Source organism: Pararge aegeria, chromosome 17 (assembly GCF_905163445.1).
Source record: "Pararge aegeria chromosome 17, ilParAegt1.1, whole genome shotgun sequence".
Classification (NCBI taxonomy): domain Eukaryota; kingdom Metazoa; phylum Arthropoda; class Insecta; order Lepidoptera; family Nymphalidae; genus Pararge; species Pararge aegeria.
The window spans coordinates 4,990,483-5,016,814 of record NC_053196.1 but is presented as its reverse complement, the minus strand read 5'-3'; the positions used below and the strand labels follow the sequence as shown (position 1 = coordinate 5,016,814).

The 26,332-nt window shown below is 35.5% G+C and overlaps 1 protein-coding gene across 17 annotated transcripts in view; it reads left to right on the top strand.

The window, feature by feature from the left end:
• LOC120630886 (kinesin-like protein unc-104) overlaps positions 1–26,332 on the top strand; it is a 130,992-nt gene that overhangs the window by 56,329 nt on the left and 48,331 nt on the right. For 15 of the 17 annotated variants that reach the window (XM_039900207.1, XM_039900215.1, XM_039900209.1 and 12 more), the window contains exons 1-2: positions 8,864–8,976; positions 13,479–13,636. In XM_039900207.1, the coding sequence (XP_039756141.1) occupies positions 13,537–13,636 (100 nt within the window). In that variant the 5' untranslated portion in view covers positions 8,864–8,976; positions 13,479–13,536. Of the gene's footprint in view, positions 1–8,863; positions 8,977–9,479; positions 9,534–13,478; positions 13,637–26,332 lie in introns of those variants that run through there. The other 2 variants (XM_039900206.1, XM_039900205.1) reach the window with 2 other exon arrangements.

Below are 26,332 nucleotides of genomic sequence, written 5' to 3'. Positions count from 1 at the left end.
GAAATTAATGCTACTTATCTAACAATGGTGCTATTGACACTAGATTTTTCATTTTATAGCAATAATTGACAGACTATGCAGATGGCGTGGATGGATGGATGGTAAGGGAAACATCATTGCCCATAGTTAAAGCAACACTTTGCATGCAACGAACACAGTTTAGAAATTGTCGCCCTGTGTTCATCAGCCTCAAGCCTCATGTGACTGTAATTACGACGGCCCTTCAGACCGGACCAAATCAACGCTGCTTGACGGCAGAAATAAGAACGGCGGCCGTAGTACTTTTCAACGACTGAAAAAATTATCTGCAAACCTGTTAAAATAATGCGGTAAGCTACGATTACGGTACTATGTCGTACTGATTGAGTCATCACCAGGTTATAAGATCAATGAATCAGTTGTTATCATTGTCATTATTTTCCGGTCAAACAGTCACCCATATTCTGTTTTAGTTCATATTAATAACCCCAATATAAAATACTCTTTAAGCCATGAATTACTTAATTGATTTGAATTGGTATGAACATGAATAGTGGAATTGACATGAATTGGTTCAAAGTTGCGATGATACTTGCGGCTTATTAAATAAATATAAATAATTTATAGGTACTGCGACAACGCACACATCGCCATCTAGCCCCAAAGTAAGCGTAGCTTGTGGTATGGGTACTGAGATGACTGATGAATATTTTTAGGAATAATATACATAAATACTTATAATAAACATATAAACACCCAGACACTGGAAAACATTCATGCTCATCACACAAACATTTTCCAGTTGTGGGAATCGAACCAACGGCCTAGGACTGAAAGCAGCGACCCGCAAACTGCGCCAATCGGTCGTCCAAATATTAAATGTTTGATGTGTTGGTTTTATTGTTTTTGGCGCGTTTTGAAAATGCTGCTATCGCATCTTAACTATGATAAACTCGCAGACTTTTAGTAGGTAATAATGAGTGCTTCAGTCATGTAATAGATAATTTTTATGTATAGGCAATAGATTTCTCAGCGCACGCCAATTAATGAATTTTGCTACTTTGGGTTGGATTATTGCAATTTTCTTTACGATCCCCAATTTTTTTAAACTTGTTATAGCTGTGAACAAGTTATATATGTGTAAACAAGTTATAGCTATATATGTATATGTTACTTCGTGTTAGTTTAATTATCCGTTGGCCAATAAATGGCTAAAATCGGTCCAATACTTTAGAAGACTATTCCGACACAAACAGACAAAAATAACACGACCGTAGCTGGTATTTGGGAAATAGCAGTACTTGTTATTTTGTATTGGAGATCGTCGACTCAGTTTAAAATTTTATGATTAACAAAATAAGTATGACTTTCTAGATTAAAAATTGGTTGCCTGTAAAGTCGGTATACGGGCGAAAGTTTTACGTGACAACGACTTTGAGTGGTAAAATAATTTTAATGTGAATATTCATTCGTATAGTAGGAAGAAGGATGAAATAATAGTAACAATTTAAAACATTTATTTATACAAAGAATTATATTTAAAACATTAATTTATACAAAGAATCTCGCACTGAATTTAATATTAACAAAATTTTATTTTTACCTTTACACATACATACGTATTTATATACAAATATACATACAATAACTTGCAATACATTTGCGTACAATGAAACAGCGTTTACTACAAAGGGACGCGTGCCTTTCACTTTTTATGTCTGCCTCTCTCGCTCTTAGGCGGGCTAACCATGCCCGAGTGGAAGGGACGCGTGCCTCTCACTCGCTCTCATTGTGAGCGCATAACGTGAGCGGAGCGTAACGCAGTTTCTTGAAGTGTCACCCGGCAAACCAATTTATAAGACGTTGTCACGTCAAAAAAACAGATACTAGTTTTTTTTTCTATAGAGAGATATGCGTTGATTTATACTCAGTTTATTTTTGTTATAAAAATTGTTTAACATCAATGTATCCATCTAAAAATATCTGCTTCTGTTAATGCATGTATTTTCTAGGTCCATTAAGGCTACAGTAAAAAGCTCTCGTAGTGCCGTGGGCGACGCTATTAAGCGCGGCAACGTTTTTTATAATGTAATATAGTGAGAGGCTTTCAGTAAAAAATTGTTTGCGTCGCTCGTGCAAAAAGTTAGCGAAGCAACAGTTAAAAACACCGTATAGAATTATTATCGTCAGGTTGGTGCATTTAGATGGCTTGCTTCTATTAACTGTGATGTCAGTTTTGATTCTTTTAACAATTTAGTGATTTTTTTAGCGGCAAATAATCCGTTTCAACTTTATTACATAGTAAGAGATTGTTTGGATATTAAAAAATCGAAACGTAATAAGATATACTAATGTTAGATAAAAGTTCTTGAGCTCTACTTTTGTTTAGAGGCTGTTCAATAATTGCGTAACCAAAAATATGGTTTCATCTAAAGTCCACTTGGCAGATTTTTTAGTTCATTTCTTGATCCTGTTCTATTAGAGTTAATTATATTTTTTGTTCCTTATAATCTGGTTTATCTATTCTGTGGATTTCACTTTACGTAGCAATATACGACCTTGCTTATATGTAGGTATGTCTAAAAGTGCATTATTCAACTTGTATTTCAATATGGCCGCCAAGCATTGTTTGCGGTAAAGCTTTTAAATTCGCTCGTGAGTCACAATCGATGGTATTAACTGTAACTTTCGTTCGGAAAAGAGCTCGATCTCTAGGTGGCGGTGACGTCAACACTCGTCTAAACTTTGTTACTGCATGCAGAAGATCTTATTTAAAATTCGCAGTACATAAGATAAATATCTTGAAGAGAAGTTAAGCGGGCGTAGAAATATTTTTAAAGCGCTTTGGGAATTTCTTAAACGGATTGCAATTCTCGTCTTTGTATCTGACTAAATTTGATATTTAAGTAATATCCTACCTAATATTATAAATGCGACTGTGTGTTCGCTTGTTAGTTTGTCCTTCCTACACGCTCTTATTAAGCAACCAATTAATTTGATTTTGCCATAGAGCTAGTAGAAAGGACGGTGAGTAACGTTGGCTTCGTTTTATCCAAGGAAAGAAAAAGTTTCCCCTCGGGATAGACAATAAATATTTTGTCCTAAATAAATATAAAATATGTATTTTACTTTAACTCACCATTCTCATTTACTGGCTCTTTGCCTGTAAACTTACAATCATCACTTTACTTCCGGCAGTTCTTGTATCAAGTAGTGTCAAATGAGATGTAGAACGTTACACGGGCGAAGTACAAAGAGCTGATTAGGCAAAAAGTTTAAGCAAAAGAAGAAAAATAGACATAACTTGTATGGATTGGATGAACAACAAAAAAATATATAACAATTGATTTAATAAAGATACTACTAACTGCAGCTCTATCTTACGACCCAACTTCTATAGTTGTGATGTTGATGCATTCCTTAAATCATTCCCAATTCACAGCACTACCTAATCTGTTATTTATATAGGTATACATATGCAACGGTGCAGTTTAGTTCGAAGTCGCTTCAGTTCTTTTCGAAGCCACTAAGTTCAAGTAAGTGCCACTTTATCGGAGCTTGGCTTCGACCCAGGTCGCTATTTTTGAATTCGAATTGTCTAGAACATTCTATAGTGGTTTCACTACTTATATTCGTATTTTCATTGAGCAAACTGGCACGTTACGATCCAGCTTGGTTAATTAAGTGGTGTTCCATATCTATGTCAATCTATATCTTTAAATAATATATATGTATCTTTAAATTTTAATAATACTTAAGATAAAGCCGAAGAGTTTGTTGGTTTGATTGGACGCGAAACCATCATTTTTTATATTTGTCATCATGCTACGCATACGAGCAGAGAAAACGGAGTAATACCGCTGGCCGACAAAGCGACGCGTAAGGTTTGGAGAAATGGACTCATGAAAGAAGTAAGCCCAAAAGTCACAGAGCAACTGCTAGTATGTTAAAGTTATTGCGGTTTTTTTCAGTATGAATGTTTTTTAAAATTTCAAATCCATAAATTACTGTTTAAATACTTTTGACCTGAATCATTTCTTATATTGCAAATGCGAACGTGTGTTTGTTTGTTTGTTAATCCTTTCGTCACGCCCTTACTAAGGAACCAATTTACTTGATTTTGTCAGAGAGTTAATAGAAAGGAGAGTAACAGGGCTACTTTTTATATCAGGAAAACAACGGGATTTGTAAAAAGACGTAACAAACGCGGACGAAGAATGCGGGCAACAGCTATTTTATTTATTTTATTTATTAAAGAACAAATTTTGAAAAGGAACACCAACAGCTTGTTCACGATACTAATGTAAAGAAAAGTTACAAATATTATGTTTCTAATCAGTGTAACTAGCCACTTAAAGGTGTGCACAGCATTTACTACAAAATGACGGATATTAACACTACAAACTATAACAAAAAGTTAAACAAAACTAATATTACAACAAGAAAAACTAAAAATAACAGAAAAAAACTAAAAATTATAATCCAAAAGTGCAGTCCGGATGGCTTGACAACGCAGAAATAATAGCAAGTTTAAAATCCTTTGCCCTTTGAAAAAATAGATCAATATTGTTATTTGCGCCAGCAAGATAATTATAAACACGACTTAGGCGATTAAGAGCTAGTAAAGTTATTAGTACTAACAAAATCTGCAAGGGTTGAAAATTTGTCATCAAATGTTATATTTACTAGACAGCGGTAGACAGAGAGGAGGCAAAGAGTTACAGTTTCTGTGCCCAATCAATACACGGGTGTTGCGTCATCGCTTTGTGCCGATTAATGCGTACTTAGGTTCGTTCCTTGACCTCTCCCTTCATGATTTCCAGCTGAGGACAAGGGTTCGGTTTTCCTTACGTTTTAGTTGGAAGCTTATTTTGAAGACGGCCTTAAGGAGCTACGAGTTTTCCATTATTTTATGTATGTATATATGTTTTTAGGGTTACATAATAACAGTTCTCCAAACCGCTTAAATTAGTGTGGAGCGCCTGTTTACTGTTATTTGGTAGATGTTTTTAAATTTACAAGTGATGAAAGAAATTGGGTTTTTCTAATCTTTTAGCTGAAAGCTTCTTTAGATGACGGTCTTGATGCTATAAATAATTAGTGTATAATTTGATTTGCAAAGAATCTAATTTTTCAATATTTTGTGTGGGTGGTTTTAGAATGACGTATGTACAGTTCACTAAACCGCTGTAACAGCATCGGTTGTCTTATTAATGCACCTTGACCTCTTCCTACATCATTGTCATTTACAGCAATATTTTGATGTTCCCTATCGCCTTAATAATTCACAGCTTTCGGCAAGTTATCAGTTTTCCCTTCATAATTTAGAGCGCACAGTTAGGTTTCAGTTTTCCTTACCGATACCTAACTGTGAGCTATTCATGATTCACAGCTAAGGGCAAGTTTTCGGTCTTCCTTAACCTCTTTATGATTTCCGGATTACAGCACGGTTTCGTTTTGTTTATGGTGAAATTTCGGGAAAGCTTTGGCGTAACGAAATTCAAACAATAAAATCGTTGCTTTTCTTTTCCTAAATTTCGAAAGTTATCGGTTTAATTTTATAATGTGTACGGTAGATACCTATTTAAACACTAGGTATATACATCTGGATAGTGTAAAACTAACTAATAATAGTAAAAATATTCTTTATTAACAGACATTTGTAAAAAAACTAAATTAAATTAAATTTTAAATAATTAAAAAAATACCAAATCTATATCAGTATGTTATTTGACATACCTTCCATTTACAGAGCACTGAGAAAACACATGCATGCCCACCCAGTGCTGCATGGATTCTTGTTTTTCTGATAGTGTACTCAGAATACCGTTGGAGCTAATTCAGCTAAACAACGATGCTGCTTTTTCTATCATAATACCATAGAAATCATTGGTTTGAGCTTCAGCAAAGATGTATTAAAGAAACGCGACAACAGTCTGAAACCATTATTTTACTGGACGCGCAGGTCGTTCTAGGCCCTTCACATATATGTCAACCAAAGGCTACACGTGTAAAAACTTTGGCAATAAGCTTTTAAGAGTGTAAGTTGTACCTCCTTATTGCAAAGTGAGACCTGCGACCTAACATGTAGCATCGGACCGCCGACGCCCAGCGCTTACTTTCACATCACATCTGACAAGTCTTCTGTTAGTATATACTCCACATACTTGAACTCTATGACTCTTTTCAGAGGAATTTTCAGATTAATTAATGAGCATTTATTAATTCAGTGTCTAGCAATGCATTGCAGCAACATTAATACCAATTAAACAGATTGCAAATAAAATATTCTGTTTAGTGCCTTTACAACCATCATTCAGGGTGCTAACAGCATTATAACTCTCCTGATAGTAAATAACATTAAAGTAAAAACTGTTAACAGACATTAATTAATTTACATTTTGTTCGATAATTGTTTAAAAGCGGTGATAGCCCCGTGGTTAGGACTTCGGCTTCACTTTAGGGGCCTGTGCCATGTGCGTTTTAAGTAGGTAATTATAGATAGCCCCGTGGTTAGGACTTCGGCTTCACTTTAGGGGCCTATGCCATGTGCGTTTTAAGTAGGTAATTATAATATCACTTGCTTCAACGGCGACGGAAAACATCGTGAGTAAAGCTGCATGACTGAGAGTTCTTATAAGTTCTGTTAAGTCTGCATGTGACCACGGCCTAAACCTCTCCACATAACCTTCTCATTATGGGAGGAGACCAATGCACTGTAGTTGGCCGTTAATGGGTTGAAATGATGATGATGATGATGATGATGAAATAAATATTTTATGAAAAAAAACGTGTGTGTACTTATGTACACGTGTTAGAAGTTATACTTCTTTGGCGTAACAAGATAAAAATCTTTTCAATAATTTTATCTTGCGCCTTATTCCGCGTTTGTAGAAAAAACTACTCTAACAATAGAAAAAAGGTAAGTATATAATACATTGAAAGTTTTTTCGTAACTGTATAATGCGTTATAAAGAACTTTCAACTAACTATCTCATTATTGGTCAACGAAGCTCCATTCAACATTAAAATTTGAGATTATTGAATCAATTAGATTGAAAGTGTACACTGTCAAACCTTTTTTGAAATTAAAATGTTGACTATAGCTAACTTCAGGGTGTCGGTTTTTTGTGAGTGTGCACGCGCATCGTAAAAAAATACTCTCATCATTTTTCGCTAACGCGCCTAAAGAAGTATAACTTTAAAAATATATTTGGAGGCATTAATAAGTTTCAGCATGACCTACCGGTCCAATATTCAAATTCTGCGCCCTCACAACCCATGTACTTGATGGGGCGACTGAAATCAAAGCGTACGTGATCAGGCTACCGAACAGTTTCATTTTCAGTTTCTGAAGTCACCTTTATTTACATTTTGAAATTTATGTGTACCTATTACAGACCCAGGGGCTCGCAAGTTTATTCCTTATAGCTGGAGCTGCAGGCTAGCGCTGAGGATGGGGTTATTACAGCAACACATTGTCACTTAAAAACTTAGTTGATACCTAATAAGATAAATTCTTGACGAAGGCTTTTTTAATTATTTGTTTTATTTCCTTAGTTCCAAATTTAGTAAAAAAGAGGGAAACAATCTAACTTATCTCTATATTAAATCTCGGCCATAGGCCCTTCACATAGATTTTCATTATTTATGTAATGCTTAATATAAGATCGAATAAAGTTTTATTAGATGTCATTTATAAGCTTATTTGAATGCATCAATGTATAGTTAAGTTACAAGAAGTCTGTATATTGTAAAAATATATGATGAAAACAGTGAACGCATGGGCTGACTAATTAGATTTTCCTTGCTGCTATATAATAAATTAGAATGATTAGTTTCATTCAAAAATTTTACTTTCGAGGCGTAAGTAGATTAAATACTACGTCTCGAATTCCATATCGAATCTCATTGAATTTAGCTACGCTTCGGGAGTAGAACATCTGAAATGGACGGCATGTGTATTTTTCTAAAGCTATAGATTCACTTACGGGTAAAATCGCAACCGAATTTTACGGTTTATCCCTGTCAGTGTTGGTTGTCAGTTTTGTTTACATTCAAGTACAACTTTTGAAGGTACTTAAGACCGAAATTTGTAAGAAAGCACGATTATATTAAACATGCAATTTTTAATGTATCGTGTCAGCTTTATCAAGTTTTATCTCTCTGCTCCCTGTTTTGAATTTCATTCCACAAACAAAAATAATAATTTTGTTACGCTTCTGGAGAAGTGAGAAATGTCTGTCTTATTTGCTTTAAGCTCGCTATCGGATAAATTCGCAGCCGTGCTTTACGGGTTTTGGCTGACAATGTTGATATTTTTGCCATTCTAGTCCCATTTTTGCAGCTAATGCCAGTTAAAAGAGATTTAACACAGGCAACTAATAGTTAGTAAAAGTGCGATTTTGAAACTTAACCAGTGAGTTATTAGTGAGATATGCGTTAAAATTTAATTTCCAAAAAAATCTTTTAGTTAAGTTACACTTCTGGAGTAGAACATTTGAAATGTACGGCTGCGTAGATTACTAAAGCTTTAAATTCACTAACAGATTAATTCGAAACCGTGTTTCTCAGTTTCTCTCTGACATTGTTGCTACTTATGAGATTAAAGAATAACTTCTCATGCTTATGCCTAAACTTTCAAGAGGTTCGTGAAGTACTAAAATTCATGTTTTAGTTATCCATTAGCGAGCTTTATTGGCTAATAAGACCGCTGTATTTTTCATCAATGGATTCAGAGCCTTTAAGGTTGTTTGCGGTGCGAGCTGCGCGGTGGGTTGTTCGCGCACCGCGGTGTTAGATCGAAGGCCCTGGAAGGGTACCGCGCATGCGCCCCTACGGCTCCGCCGAGGCCTTTTCCGTCAGCCCGCAGTCGCACCGCGCATACATCGGCGACGCCATGCCGACCGACGCTGCGACCTGACTGGAGCGCCCTGCTCTGAAAACCCCTGAAAACAAACAGAAGCCCCAATCTACACCCTCGTCCACCAGACAAGGGTAAGTCCACAGCGGCTCGCAAGGATCCCGCTAGGCGACGGTCTCCATCAAGGTTAAAAGCAGAAGCTTTCCCGTATCTGAAATGCACAGAGGGCGCCCGTGTGCCCGGTGAGTCATCTCTGCGGCGACACGTTTTCATGGCCGCCTCTTCTTCGATCTCCTGAAGCATCGGGCGTTTCGATTGAGATGTAGGTTGCAGTGCATGTTACGTAAGTGCGTGGGGAGTGCAGCGGCCGTGGGGCCGATACTTTCGAGTCGGTGTTCAGCCAACCGTCCGCAATTACAGCACGCGATGATTTCAGGAAACATTCACCATTTTGTACGCGAACCTTGTACCGTGAACAACTGTGAGTACAGCTCGTAAATCGTGTCGGAGTCATGCGTATATCGTTTTCGTTTGTGTTTCATCCGTACATTGAGTTGGTCGTAAAGAAAATTGTGTGATTTTTCGTCTGTTGTGAAAGTGCTTTCGGATTACAATTGCTAGTTTTTCCTAAGTGCGACTCTTCTTTTGTTTGAGTGCTTCTATTCCGTTATTGTGATCTCCTTATTCAGTGGTGGGTAAAATACTTCGTTCTGTTAATTAAGCAAGTAGCGAATGATCGTTACACGTATCTTTTTCTTTAATAATGATTTCAACAGTTAATTTATATTATTGACATCGAAAAAATTATTTTGCCGACGAGTTTTTACTACCCAAAACGAGTTTTTTTGTTTTTTTTACAAGACAGACTAAAAATAAATATTTTTATATTGCACAACTAGCAGGTACACTTAATATTATATGTACTTAATACTGTATTTAAGCTGTTTTACCTTTTGCTTATAATACGTGATGTAGCTATTATATAACCCTAATATTGTATTGACTCTTATTGCCTCTTTCTTGCTAGTTGGATGTACTAATGAGTCGTCCCGTTCTGTTTATGTTCCTTTAAAATATTTAAATACAAATTTCGCTATCTTTATTATTTATATTTTATTATCTTTCGCTTAACCCGCACTCCAATAACTAGAAAATATCAACCTTTATCAATTGAAACTGTTATTATAAAGCCGAAGAGTTCTTATCTTATAAAGCGTTAAAAGAGTGTACTACCGATTCTAAAATATTTTTAAATAGCTCGCATAAAGATGAAGGATAAGGGGTTTTATAACTTTAATTAAGAATCCATAGTTAACTAGGATAGAACTCCTGGTGCTAAAATGTACAACACAAATCAATGATCGATGACCTTAGTGAACATTTGGTTGTGTCGGTCGGCGCGTGCGCTGCTGGCTCAGATGCCATCCGGACCGTGACAAGCGCAACAGACCAACGGATCTTGACCCGCTATTGTACCCTAACGCTCGAAAACTAATAAACAATCTTAACAAAAATCTTCACACCGAAGATTAAATTTAGTAGTGCTATCGTTAAAAGATGTTGATATTATGTTGTGCACAAATATGTTAACTAAGTTGATAGGTCTATCTTTTTCCACAAAGAGCATAGTGAAAAGGATAGCACTATTTTAAATTGTTTCAATTTAATTCAGTTACGAGCTTTCTGTACAATTTGCTCCATAAATTACCACTACTCACTTCAAGAGTCTTATACACGTCCGATCTGAATCCGAGAGAAATAATCTGGCAGTCTAGAAAATAGGTCTGGAGAAAGATTAGTAAATTTGGATGTTGTTAATACATCTGGATATAACCCATAAGCAATGAAGTCAAAACTTGAAGACAATATTGTGACGAATAAAGGTTGTAAGCTAAACCTGTCGTAGGAGAGATGTCGACGAGGTAGTGAGCGGAGAACTTACTAGTAAAGGTGGGATAATCTCCAGCAATATGACATGACATGAAATTTGATGGAAAGTGGCTGGATGAGGCAGAAGGCACACTTCTGCCTCGCGATACCAGAAATGAACATATATAGGCTGCTGACTAATACATTAGTGCACTGCACTTCGTATTCAGTAAAATAACATTGTTCTATACCATATACCATCTGAGGAACTATTCAGAACGCAGTAAAAAAACAACAATGAAATTGCCTTTGTAAAAGAACTTTTGAAATAATTCGAGTTAAATAAAATAATGAGCTTCCAGAAGGTGTTTCTGACGCAAACGCGATTTAAATTAAAACTTCTAGTTCAGTTGAGTGAGCCTCATTATATGCTTTCACAGCTGTTACTAGGTCACTTAAAGGATTTCCTTTCATTTCCAGCGCCTGCCTTTAAAAATATAACTAAACGAGGTGGAACGCAGAGATATTTGCAAAAATTAATTCAGCTCTCTTATTAACCTTAATTTACATTTTATAGGGCACGACGTTCATTAAGTTTTGTGCTCTGTAAATTTTTACTTTTATTAGTGCCATAACACTATTCTGTTTTTTTTATATCTCAATGTTATTTACTTTTGGCTGCCGACACAATATACATTTATCTTGCTCGCCATCAACATTATAAAAAAAGATACCTAAATATGGTTTATTTCTACAAAGATGATCTGCAATTCACTTTGCCCCTCTTCCAAGTTTCTTATCAATCGATTACGTTAATTTATCTAATAAAAATAAAACTAATATATGACCGTCTCAAATATTATGCCTTATTTTCCTAATAAAGCATATTCCATGCAGATAATAATTTCGAAATCTGTAAACAATTGTCAGTAAATAAATTAAAGACAATGTTCTACCGTTATCGCAGCATTCCTCTGGAATAATAAACGCGAATATACAAGTAATTATCAAAATAAAGACTTTTATGTTTGTCAAGAGCTTGTCTCTATATTGTTTACAATTCTAAACCATATCTGTATCGACTATGTACCTATTCGAATAAATAAATATTTGACTTTGACTTTTGTTTCTAGTATGTTAGGTTAATTACTTAATTTGTAGATCAAGGCCTTAGCCTTGAAGCAGTATTTTAAAATGTAACTGTATATGACATGCCTGCACGTCCTAAAAATAAGGATTATAATCCTGAAACAAAACGATACAAAACAAGAACTTGTAAGAACTATGATGAACACATACTAATTATTTTTTCTTAATAAAAATGACATTTGTAAAACATGGCTGGTTAACTAAAAAGCATAAGCATAATAATGGTTCGAGCTCTGTTGTAGAAAGTCTCTTAGACATAACATTGTATTTAACAGATCTCAAAATGAGGTGAAGTCGTTTCTAACAGACAGACGGAAATCTTGAGACTTGAGGGTCTCTGAAAAGTAGGTACGTGTTGCATAATAAAATACCCTTCGTTATCACAGGCAATTAAAGAGGAATTAACGTTTCCTATACATATCGTTAAATCTTCCTGGCCTTTTTTTAAAGCATATAATTGAATAAATACAGCATACAAATATTTCACAAACTTGAAGTGAGCCGTATGTTATCCATACCATTTGTTTCTTTGTTTTAAACTATGTTCGGCTCAACCACAGCACCGATCTTAGTGAAATTTTGCATAGAAGTAGCTTGCTTTCTAGATCTATGTTACTTTTTATACATAAAAGAACTGGGGTAGTGTTTCAGGGGGATTTAAAAATGAGCATTTGTTACCCTTTACAGCTACACCGATCTGACATTCTGCGTAGAGATAACCCCGGGTAAACTTGATCGGTTTCTGTAAAATTTCCGAAAAAATATTACTTCAGATATATTCCTTTGGTTCGCTCAAAGCCTTTCGCTGGCGTCCAAAATGATTAATAACCTTGGTCACCGAAGCTTGTAGTCAAACGATTGCACGCGAAATGTGGTTTTATTTTCAGCACCACAGAGGTTATTTTTTTAATGAAGTGTCCTGTGTTAATTTTTTACAACTGCGGTTATTAGAATGTTAACCAACTTCCTCGTACACAAATTTAATTTGTTTCTACAGTTTGTATTCATAGAGTTTTATATTCATCTTGTTTAATTAATTTAACAAGAAATGAATACTCGAGATTCTTTTGACCGTTATCTAAAAACAAAAAAGTTTATCCGTCCACGGGCAAGAATTAAAGTTATGCACTTTAATATAAAATATTTCTAACCTTGTTTAAAATGAAAACTAAAGGGTGTTTCTCCATTATTATTGTCAATATTTATTTTCTCTTAATTACCCTGTTATCAAGCTTCACCACAATTTTTATTGATTTATTTGCAATGCAATTTTTATTGATTTAAAGCATATGCAATTGTCGGCACCATTCAGCTGTTTACAAATCCCTTTAACTAAATAGAAATGTCTATAAGTAGTTCCATCGTTTTCACTATGCTCGTTGTGGAAAAGGACATGCAAATTTAGTTAACTCTAGTATTTTATTATTGACCTACTAATTCAGACTACTGTGTACAACAGGATTGGCAGGTTGCTAGTTGGAGCTTAAAACGATGAATTTCTGTGTCTTATGTGTTTTTACTTTTCTTTAGAATAAACAAATGGTGATTTCGATTTTTGTGGCCTATGAATATCGTTATGGTCGAAAGATACATTTTTAACCATTTCCTTTAATTCCAGGTGCAAATCGGTTGCAGTACCGATGTGTTAGAGGCGCGGCTGCATAAAAACCACCGCCATGTCGTCGGTGAAGGTGGCGGTGCGGGTCCGCCCCTTCAACTCCCGGGAGATCGCCCGCGAGTCCAAGTGCATCATTGAAATGTCTGGCAACACTACAGGTTAGTGTTACTTACTTTCGTTTTATTTGTTTTCATTATACCTTAGTGCGGAAGATAGTAAGATTTCGTTAAATACTACCAGGAAATGCTGTCTCAATTCCATACGTTCTCTAGTTACCACAGAATACATTTTTTTTTCAATAAAGGGGTTTGTCAGCCATAAAATGACGAAAACAATAAATATCCGTCTATACTAATAAAGCTGATGATTTGTGTTTCTTTGAAACGCGCTAATCTCTAGAACTTCTCGTTGGATTTAAAAATCCTTTTTTAGCATTTGATAGCCCAATATCAAGGAAGGCTACATGCACTTGCTTTAACGGTGAAGAAATCTTTATGCCTGAAAGTTTTCCATAACGTTTTTAAAGGCGTGTGCAGTCTACCAATCCGCACTTTGCCAGGGTGGGTGGAAAACGGCTTAAACTGCCGGATGATGATGATATTTGGGTTACAAGCTTGGCAAGTAATTGCAAATGATGATTTCTAGATTGCCTAGATTAATCTGATTTCAAACGCGTCTCGTTTACCTTCTTAATTGTTAATGTATTTCGAACTACTAATTACTGCCACATGTTTAGGCCCGCTTGCATCAATAGCTGGTGCAAACAAATCCAAAATTCAAATTCAAAAATTCTTTATTCATGTAGGCCTATTACAGGCACTTATGAAGCGTTCATAAATACGAATATATGTTTACATAACTTCGTTGGCCAACTTACGTAACTCCCGGTTTTTTGTAACTTCGCATTAAATGTTAAAAATTATAATACTTTATTGTTGTGCGTCAACGAAAATTAACACAGAGTTAGTCAACCCGGGATTCTTTATTTAACGCTGTATTAACGGTCCCGGTATATGATTCGTCTAATTATGAATGGGTGACGATTACTGAAAACACGTCTCTTTTGCTCTACCACAATTTGTGTTTTGTTTGTTTTTTTTTTTTTTTAAATTATGCCTCAACTCGGTTTCATTGCATTGTCAAATTGACTCTCAGATTAATCAATTTGGTCATTACCAATCCTGAGTTAGTAATTCAACCCTCCAATATTATTGAGTTAAAAGTTTAAAAATATACCCAAGGTTAGTCCGCAATACTTTGACGGCCGATTGGCGTAGTTTGCAGCGACCCTGCTTTCTGAGTTTCCGTGGGTTCAATTCCCACAACTGGAAAATGTTTGTGTGATGAGCATGAATGTTTTTCAGTGTCTGGGTGTTTATATGTATATTATAATTATTTATGTACATTATTAATAAAAAATATTCATCAGTCATCTTAGTACCCATAACACAAGCTACGCTTAAATTGAGGCTAGATGACGATGTGTGTATTGTCGTAGTATATTTATTTATTTATTTATTATTTATTTAATACTTGAATGCGTTAGGCATAATTGTAATTTGACCCCGATATTAGCAGCTTACTCTGAGTTAAATAAAATACCCCAGGGTAACGCAAGCGGTGTATTATTGAATATGTAAACAAAAAGTTTTCGTTAAAATAATATTGTTATTCATTTTACTCGAATGAATCTGTCTACATTAAGGTGACATTACTGTCCATTAAATGAGGCTTTACGAGCCACGTCTGTTACAATTTAACGCGTATTTCGTGAGACCTCGCTGAATTAACTTCATTTGGCCCTTGGTTATGAAGAGTGGCGTTTACCGCCTTGCGGGAAAAGCTCTGTAATTCTATATAGAGTGCCTTTGAATGAGTTTAGTGAATTTTCTTTATTTCTTATATATTTCGTTTTATAACACAGTTTCCCCTTTTATTAAAGTTCGATACCCAAAGGGAAACACGGGACCCTATTTCCGAAGAGTCTGTGCATCCGTGTATCCTCCGTCTCCATCCGTCAGTTGAAACTTTCATATATGATGTAAAATACAGAATAAAATAAATATATAACGGGGCTCCTATAGAAAAGACACGATTTTTGACGTATTTTTATTATTTTTATAATGGTACGTAAAATATTAGGTCAGTATTAAAAGTAGATATTTGTTTAGTTTTGTTTTCAATATCTGCAAACATCATAATAGAATCAGTCATATTAGACAGCGGAAGAGTTTATGTGGGAAAGTTTATTGTAAATTACACATTCAGTTCATAAAAAGGGCAATAAAATGTGAATCACCCTGTATTTGAATTGCCTATGTTTGGGAGGGTGCCGCGTGAGTCATATTGCAGTTTGGGATAAAGCCAGAATTGCAGGGGATGCTATGTATGAGCAATACACATCTGCGAGTAGTAGAATTGCTTTTTCTGGTAAAAGTTGAATTACGTTTTTTTCAGAACTCCCTCAATATGTGTATCAAATGAAAAGTCGTGACTAGTAGACAAATGTACACTATATTGTCAGTCGTAATAATAATATTATTTTAATATTTTGTTTAAAATGTTTTTTGAAAACTAAAGCTACCAGGGTAACAGACGCGTTTTAACTAGTTGTACTACAGAACTGTAGGTACTATTGTTTCTTTATTGTAGATTTCTCCATTCCTTTACCGTTTCAGGTCCTAATAGAATAAACATTACTGTGGTCTGTGACTAGTAACAAAGTAGACGACGAACGTGTGCGTGCCCTCCAACGAACGACTATTACGACAGAAGGTCGGACGAAACCTTTAAATGTATCAATGTCACAAGAAATAGATAGCCTAGCGCTGAACAAATGTTTGGAAACAATTTTACGGTGAATCAATTCCATCCGAAATCAACAACCGAAACGCTTGCGAGACTTTGGTTTTAATGGGAAACCGAGATTGATTAATTTGTTACAAAATAAATGATAATTATAGTGGCATCGTTTAAATTTATGTTTTGATTAAACACAATTTAGTATGTACGAGTACAGTCAAAACTCAATATCCTGAATTCGTTTTGTTTAAGAACACATACAACTAATGTTGAGATTGAAAATAAAACGTAAATACTGTAACGACATTGAAATTAATTACTTTATAGTGCTACTAACTTGTTTTGTATCAACGATAGTTTTATGTTTTATGCTGAGACAAAATGTGTATAAAATCCAAAAGCCTTAAACCTATTAAAATCTAAATAGAATGACGACATAACCATTAAATTATTTTAAGTGCTAAAGGTTATCTCATGTTTTAGATTGGGTCACCCGTTAACACTGTAGAATTTAATAATTTTTTTGCTATTCCGCTTTAATCAGATTTTCCACATTATAAGTTTCGCAGGCTATTGTGTAGGTGGGATAATTTTTTATTACAATTTTTTCTCTGCCAAATGTAGTTAAGATTTCCTCATTGATAGATTGATGTTTAATCTGCACCAGCTGTAAAGCAGCGCCACCTACCGGTTCTAATAGTGCTTTCAAACCAACTAGAAACCCATTGCAATATAAACACAAAATTTCATCCTTCCAAAAATTTCAGTTTAGGAAGAGGTGAAAAACACACATACAGAAGGATTTTAGTTGTTTTCTTACCGTTGAAACCTTCCATACACATTTTCGGAAGTATTTCAAGTCCTAAATCAGCCAAATCGGTTCAGACGTTGTCGGGTTTTAGTAAGACTAACGAACAGCAACTCATGTTTATATAAATAGATTTGAAGAAATCTAGTTCCATAGTTTTATAAGAATTTTCTATAACCCGGTCAATTGGTAGCTGGTACCACTGCGTCTAGCTTTAGTATTCACGGCGGCGGCGTTCTCTCATGTGAATTATATATATTTGTCCAAAGAATTTGGGAAAGTATTGGAGCCAAGTTAGATTACAAGTGAAATATTGCCCCGTTCCTATTTCGGCCAGAGGGTGTAGTCATGCCACGCAAGCAGCCAAATAGCAAAGTTTATTATATCTCACGCGATGTTTCACTTATATTTCACTTTGTGTATTAACTGACCAGCTTTGTTTGTTTGTTTGTGCTTCTTCTACAAGTTTATGTGTAGCTTGTTTAGTTTCACATGAACTTAGTAGCTGCTGCCCGCGACTTTGTCGGCGTTAATTACGGTTTTTTTACAAATCCCGTGGGAACCGTCAGTTTTCCCGGAGATTTTTTGTAGGTAAGGCAATGATAAGTACTTTAGTCATTTAGTACAATACTTTCATTAATAGTTTTCTCAGAAGACGCCAAAAATGAATTTTATGAGCAAAATTTATCAATTTAAAGATAAATTATTGAAAATTTCTAATGGATCTAATATTCAAAATCTTTGTTACTTCCTGTTAAGTAAGCTTTGTATTAGTTATAAAATTGTAAGAATTGGTCCACTCGTCTTGGAGCCTATTGGGTGCAAATAAAAAAAAAATCCTCTTTACAATACTAATTATTTATTACATTATTATTGTATAAATAGACGGCCGAATGGCACTGTGGGCAGCCACCCTGCTTTCTGAGTACAAGAGAAGTCTGGGTGTACATTAAACACATCGCCATCTAGCCCCAAAGTAAGCAGAGCTGGTGCTATGGGAAGTAAGATGACTGATGAATATTTTTTGGAATAACATGCATAAATACTTATAAAATACAGATAAACACCCAGACACTGGCAAATATTCAGTAGTATTTTTTTATTCAGTAGTAGTATTTTTTATGTAAATTATAAGTATTTAAATGTATTCATAAAAATATTCATCAGTAATCTTAGTACCCATAACACAAACTACGTTTAATTTGGGGCTAGAATGCGATGTGTGTATTGTCGTAGGATATTTATATTTATTTAATTACATATACTTAATTTTTTTAGGACCATAGTGGTCTTTACGGAGAATTGGTACATTATTTTAGTCGTTGAATAGATGAATGAAACCAAAAAGCAGACTTGGTACATTAACACTCTCTCCAATGGTATTTATGACTTTTTGCCTCTTTACAAACTTGTTACCTAGCCTCGGAGTAAAGCACTAATTACGGCGGGTAAAATTCATTAGAATTTTAATTAAAATCGTCTTACTGAGTTCTGGCGTACAAAGTTTCTATTTGAGAACGGATGTTTGATAGAGCTTTGTAACTTTTACACTGTTGAATATTGGTTTAAAGATTCTTTTACTTGTATTTTTAAGAGCAACTCGCTACTTGATTGCAAGCTTCTAGCCAATTTTTCTTAGTAGAAGCAATAGGGAGGAAAAAAGGTTAAGTAAATGACGGTAGACAATTGTGCTAGACTTTTAATTTAAAAAAGCGCATTAGCAGTGCTCCATCACGGAAAACGGCGTAACGTTCTCTTATGCGGTCAAACATTTTCGTCTGCCTCGCTTGTCAGCGCGAATACCACAGTTTTTTTTTTTTTGATAATTTTAATTCTTCACATCTACATCACATCACGAGTGTCGTGACGGACAACTTTTTTCCACTTTTAGCTGAATATTTACTTTTGAAATATTTATAACTAGTTCTTGGATAGAAGCAGACGTTATATATATTACGAAAATTAAGCTTAATTTACACCGCGAAAAGCAGGAGAATCTGAAATCTTCTTAAGATTGTTAAGTCAACATCTCCTGAGGATGCTCCGGTTTCGGAGCGAAACATTCGTAGAGGGCACATTGCCGAAGATCTGTATGATGTGGAGTATACGGATTGAAAAAATTATAAATTATACCATACAGATTCTCCTGCTTTTCGCGGAGTATAGCAAGTTAAGCTTGATTTCATAATATATTATAACGAGTTGTTGCCCGCGTTAAGACTTCCGCGATAATGCAACAAAACAGCAACGGACATATTTTTATGGGCTGGATACTAACCATAGCTATGTATTCTTTATCCTAGGAAAATGCAAAGTTCGTATAAGACATATCTTCAGAGCTCAATTGAGTTTTCGAAACAATATCCAAGACACAAATAAAACATTAAATACTAATCAAATTAAGACAATAAACATTACTGTAACACGTAGAAAGACTTTCGTATTTATAACATACGGAGAAGTAGGCGTTAAGAACATCATAATACGAGTACATTAAACATTAATCTATCAATTAGGGAGTCTTTATAACATATCGAGAAATAGACGGTACAACAAAATATAAATACCAGTGAATACCAAATAGGACCTTTGTAGTCGTCACTCATATTGAAGGTTTTGTAGTAGGCGTTACTTGGGCGAACTCGTGACGTCACTGTGTGCGTCATCTCCGAGGGATACGTTATTATAGATTTCCGTAGGCATTACATTTAATATATCGAATCGTATGCGGATAGAAGACGGACGCTAAACGATTTAAACTCCATTCCATAATCATTATATTTCCAACTTTCTACCTAAATATTATAAATGCGATAGTAAGTTTGTTACGCTTTCAGACCTTAATTACTGAACCGATAATCATGAAATTTCGCAAACACGTTGTCAGGGGTACAGAGAAGAAAATAAACCTTTGAACTTGAGACTTTGAAAAACTTCTCCACGTTTCATCAAGGAAGCATGGCGGTATTAAAAAGTTCCTGAAAACAGCACGTGATTTGTTTATGTTCGGACCTATAACATTTTTAATAAGCAATTAGTATACGATTTTGGTACCAAAAAGGAGAGTCTTCAAGTTACTATGAAATTTCAGATCGTTTAAACGCTAGAATACCAAAAATTAATAATAGTTCAAAATAAGCTAATCAACACGTTTTTAAAGAAACTACTTTTCGAAGAAACAACGAAAAAACAACATTTTCTAGTATAGGAATGAAATGATGAACGGGAAAATTAATATCATTGTAACAAAAACCACGTTTTTGTTACAATGATATTAATTTCTCTTTTCATTAAGATCTTTTTCAAGATATTGTTATAGTGACTCTTCTTTTACTAATATCTATGAATAAAATATATATAACAATAATAGATATAATACTAATTTACTCGGGTACAAACATCGGTTATGCCAAATATCATAGATCCGTGGTGGCACTAACATTTTTGACAGAAAAACCATATACAACCTGTAACGGAATAACGAAATACTGTTAAAGGGTGCATAAGTATATTTCATAAGGAATAACCCTGTAAAAATATTCAATCAAAAGAAGCATATTTATTTTTCCTACAAACTAATACAAAATATTCTAAGTGTTTATTTATGGCAACCCTATTGAAGATTTAAGACCGACACGTGTAAAGTACCTACGCTACGCGACGCGTACCTTTTTTTATTTTTTTGTCGTGGTGGAAAAGCTTTTTGGCTACCTCTGTCCTTTTGGGCAGGACAGAGGTTATGTGGGACTCGTTTAACCGAACTAAAAACCACCACGGCATGTCCCTCTCGTTGGCTTTATTGGACGCCCGGGGAACACGCGACGCGTACCTAGTAGAGTGACAGGAATCACTTGATTTTACATTTGCATGTGATGTTCATTGTTAGTTCATTGTTAGTTCTGTATCTGATTTCCTTCAGTAAATCGGTTTCGGTTTCCCAGATAAGTCTCAGACAGTCTCAGACAGACATTGAATTATTTCGGTTTTCATTTACACGTTGTACATAAAAAACCTAATACTAATAATCAAAAAATATATTAGCCCAGAGTGAAAATGTTTCCCTCATATTAGGTTACCTCTATAGCCAATAAACGTCAAACCGCTTGTGTTCCCTACGGGGTGGCTAATTCATGTTGGCTCACTTTGATTGCCATTCTGGGCCTTTGCGGGGTGCTTAAGAACAATGGATTTTTCCCTTCAATTGTTTTTCGCTTGGTGTAGGGCTATTAATTAAGTATGACGCTTGTCGCGTTTTATAGGTGTCGCGTAGGCTGGAGAAAATTCTGAGCAGAAGATATAATAATATTGTTGAAGCCCCCAGGATCAAGGTTATTATTAGTTTCGAATTCTCCAAGTTTTTGGCAAAGCTAAATCGTGGTCTCTTAACAATTTTTTTTAGTATATACTATAACTAGCTGTTGCCCGCGACTTCGTCTGCGTTTGATTGTGTCTTTGATGTGACGTTCAATTTAGTTGTAGTTCTAAAAAAATTTAAAGTATTCTGTATCGCTAAGCCTTAAATGAGGGGTTTGCTTCTGTTCGCTGAGAAGTTGTGTCCTCTATCTCCAACCACATTCAGATCTACATAAAGTTTGGACAAAATTAAACCCATATTATAACCTCGATAGTCCAAAAATTATTATTTAAATCGGTTATAATTTGTCGGAGTTATGGTGATAAATCGTCAAACACTATCATCCCCTCTCCCAAAGGAACCGATCTTAATGTCGGGATAAAAAGTATCCTATATTACTTTTAACACTTCCAAGAATATGTGTACAAAGTTTCATGAGGATCGGTTAAGTAGTTTTTGCGTGAAAGCGTAACAAGAAATTCCCATTGACATTTATAATATTAGTAGGACGTATGAATGTACTACTTCTGTCAAGTTTTAAATAAGTAGGAAGTTTAAATTTTGAGCTCGTCCGGGGAAGTACTATCGTCATGCTTATTTCTGCCGCCAGAGGCTTTGTTGCAATTCTGTGTTCCAGCCTCAAGGGCGTCGTAACTGTTTAATTACAGGCCCGTGACGCTTCCGCGTCCTTCGCGGAGGCGTGAGGCGTAAGGAGGAACACCTACGCCTCAAATTGATGGTCACAGGGCAGCCAACTTCAGGACGTGCTCCTTGCATGCCATGTGAATTTTTGCTCTGCTTTTAGGCGATAATTTTCCACTTACCATCAGGCCGGCCATCAACTTGGTCCGTCAATTATTACTGAAAAAAAAAGATACATTGGTAGTGGTCTATAGTATAGACTCTGTATATTAAACTGATGTACTGTATATAAAAAAGTACATAATAGGTACGGGGATATAAACTACTGAATAAATATCTAATCCCCACGACACAAGCCTAAGCCTTCACGAATTACATACCATAAAAGTGTTCCACGTTCCGAACGTGGAAGTAACGCTCGGAACGTGTCCGTGCTATAGGAACGTGGCTTACGTGCAGCGTTTAAACTTAACATTATTTATTGTCTCTTAAAATTCCTTCACTCCTGCAATGCAATTTCGATATCCAATGTGCAGCTTCTGAGCACTTCTGTTTATTTTATGGTGGTTTGCCATTAACAATCACGTTCAATAGGCTATTTGGTACGTCAATTAAAATTATAAAAAAAATATATAGTATCGTTCAAACTAACAAAAAAGGCTGTAAAAGCAGACATGAGATTTTGTTTACGTCCCAGATGAGTTGTCTAGAACAAAGGCTTACATCTATTTAGGTCAGACGTGTACGTTACCGAGCTTTTTGCTAAGGATTTGAGAGCACTCGAGCAACACGATTTATGCAGGACCCAGCCTTGTAAGAGCAAAAAGGTCTTTATACATTTTCGGAATAAGAAATTTTTGTTGAGAAATTATTTTTCAACTCTACTTTCGTTTAAAAATAAGTTCTGTTGTAATGGAATATTACAAACTCTCCAGTAATTTGTCCTTACGAATCTATAACCGGTCATGGGTCTCCTCTCTGCATAAAGAAGAAATTAGGCCGTAATTAGTTCCCCACTTTCAAGAAGTTCGGTTTGGTAGACAACATTATGGAGAAATCACAAGCATTCAAATTAACTCACGATATCTTCCTTTACCGTTAAAGCAACGATATTTAATTCCACAAAAGATGTCCTAAACACTAGCCTAGGGAGTTCGGATTTCAGCGCTTCATTACCACTTCATTGTCATTATTAGACTTAATGTCACACTCCTGAGGACCGGTCTGTTCTATCATAGGAAAGAGGGTTTAGCATTGCTAAGCGTAGCTTATTATTTATTTCCAATGCTTGGCTAATCCGTTCTTAGTGAAATTTGTCATCGATGTACTAGAGACTGACTTTTAAAGCGTAGAGAAACTGACTGTAAACTGTCTAGTCAACTGAACTCGTAGATACCATTATTAAGGTAGGTACATTTCCACATTTTCCGTTACATTGGCGCCTTTTGTAACGAGTAGGTAAGTTGTGTAACCTTGGGTTGTTAATAGACCTTGAATGTTAGAATGCGAGAAACAACTACTGTTGAAGGTGTTTTCCGGACCGGGGAGATAGCGCGTAGCTTTGTGCTCCCTTGCTTTATATTGTTGCCTTGCTATTAATAATTGTTATAGCCTACTACCCATATTCTCTATAGCGTATCAAGGCAGTGCACAACGTTTGTGATAGTTCACCATCATCATCATATCCACCCATTACCGGTCAGCGACAGGGCACGGGTCTCCTTCCACAAAGAGAAGCGGTTAAGGCCTTAAGTCCACCACGCTGGCCCAGTGAGGATTGGTGGACTCCACACAACTTTGAGAACATTATCGAGAATGAGGCATGCAGGTTTCCTCACGTTGTTCTCCTTCACCGTTGTAGCAAATTATATTAATTCCTTCAAACGCACATAATTTAGAAAAGTTAGAACTTGTTGGGATTCGAACTCGGCCCCCCGAAAGTTCCTTCCCACATCACCGCTTCGATTCGAAAAATTATTTGATTTTGTAACAGTTAATTGTATGGTAACAACAACCAATCCATTCTTATATTATAATCGTGGAATTGTGTTTGTTTATTTATCTGTTATCGTTAAGTCCGATCTAGGTAAAATAGGGCACATTATTTAGCTTCTGTTCAGCATAATCACTTTTATCAACCCCTTTGCGTGGGCTAGTTGGAAGACAAGGTATTCGGTAGATAACCTTTTCATCTCGTGCGTACAATACTTTGAACGACAAATATAGTTAGACAGACATTTTTCACGACAAAATTATTTTTCACTTTTAGAAATTTTTTATGGCATATTAAGTATATTAAGCACTTTAAAGTTTATGTTTCTTTTTAAATTTTAATGTAATTTGTGGTTAATGTTACCGTTTATGAGAAGTTGTGGAAACTTCATTGGTTTATGCGATATAAAAATGCGTCATTACTCTTTTGTGTAATAGTACCTACTTACTGTTCGTTTCTCTTGAAAAGCGAATAAAAAAATAAATTGACGACCTCCCTGGCGCAAAGGTGAGCGCTATGAATTTAAGCAGGAGCTCCCGGGTTAGATTCCTTGCTTACTTTCCTTTGGTGGGAGGCTTTGGCCTTGGCTAGTTGCCACCCTACCGACAAACACGTGCCGCTAAGTGATTTAGTGTTTAGTGTAGTGTTTGTAAAAGTCCACGAGAGCTACTGCCGACTAACTGTCGCTGAGTTTGGCAGGCTGTGTTTAAGTGTATGTACAAATCTTTAAATAAATAAATAAATGCGAAACTAGAATGCCTTTATTTAATAAGAAACATAAGGAAACCGCGACTTACAAGAACTGCGGTGTAGGTACTCGTAAACATAACTTGGTTCAACAAAATTTTTAACCTAACATAAAAGTCTTACCAGGTTTTTACCCCGACAAAGTTGAAGAACACTGTTGCAGCTGGAAAAGCAGTGAAACAAAATGAAATTACACGAGTCTCGGTGGGGGTCGTAAAAGTGCTTTTACTTAAGGGCGCAACTTGACTCATAAAACGCTAGTGTTAAGCCGCAGACTTAGGCGAGAGCGTGTTCCCGTACCCTTAGCAAGGAAATTGCACGTTCGCAGTCACAGAGTCGTTTTCCAGTGTCTCAAGAGTGTAAAAGTATTTTTTCTTCGGCAAAACTATGGATACCGCTGTGCCGCCTTTGGCGTGGAGGTTCTGCTAATTAGTCGCCTGGTGACTCTGCAAAAATAACGTTTTCCGTGACCCAGCCAGCTGGCTAAAATAACCTTACCTTACTTCCTTTATATCAAGGTAATTTAAGGTCAAATTTCCTAATTTCAATCACTGAATTATATAGGATTTGCTGCTTCGGAAATGTCGTTATTTGAACGACCGCTTCAATTGTATATTGAGCAAGCTACTACTATACTAAGAAAATAGTATACGTAGCGCTACCCAGCGAAGTAATCGTAGCTAAGAATCAAATGCACAAGAAACAAATAATTTTGCAGTCGTATACACCAATTTTCATATCACTACTGCGGGAAAACTGTCCGAAGGAAGCCAAACAATTCAAATACAATACACAATCAAGGATTTAAGAATGAAAGAGCGAAGCGCGTTTCTCAACGTCCCAATATGTTTTTTAATACAACAAAAAAAAAACAAAAGTAAAAAAACGTTTACAACATTTCGTCGTGTTCGAATTTCAAATAACTTTTCCAGTCTAGTAAAAAGTCATTTTTAATTATCGCAACACTATAACGAAGGATATCTATTGAAACACGTTTTATAGCCTCAAATTCCGGCTTTCATTTCACAAGTGTGTCATTAGGAGCGCTAGTTTTAGAAGACTGTTACTAGTGTACAAGGTTTTTGAGGTATTAGAATTTTATGAAGTTGCTGGTACTTATTGTATCATGATGAAAGACGCATATCAAGAAGTACACGTATGTATTGTAATATCAAAGTTAACTCCCCCTTCAACACTATGTATCGTATGGTATTTATATTTATTTATCCTTTAAACTGCATTCACGGATGCAATGAAGATTTCTTTGATCGTTGTTAGATGTTTGGTTGCACCGTAAAAGTGTTTATCTTAACGACCCATAACGCTGGAAAATAGGCTAAAGCGAGCGCAGTATAAGGTGTTTTTTTTTCTTGGAGCAAACTATTCTAGCTAAATCAAACCAGGCACATAAGATTTTTGATTTAACTTTATTGAGTTTGACACCATTTATCATGTACATAAACCAGTTGATATAACTCTTTGAGTTTTGGCCAAAAATCCTCAGTGGC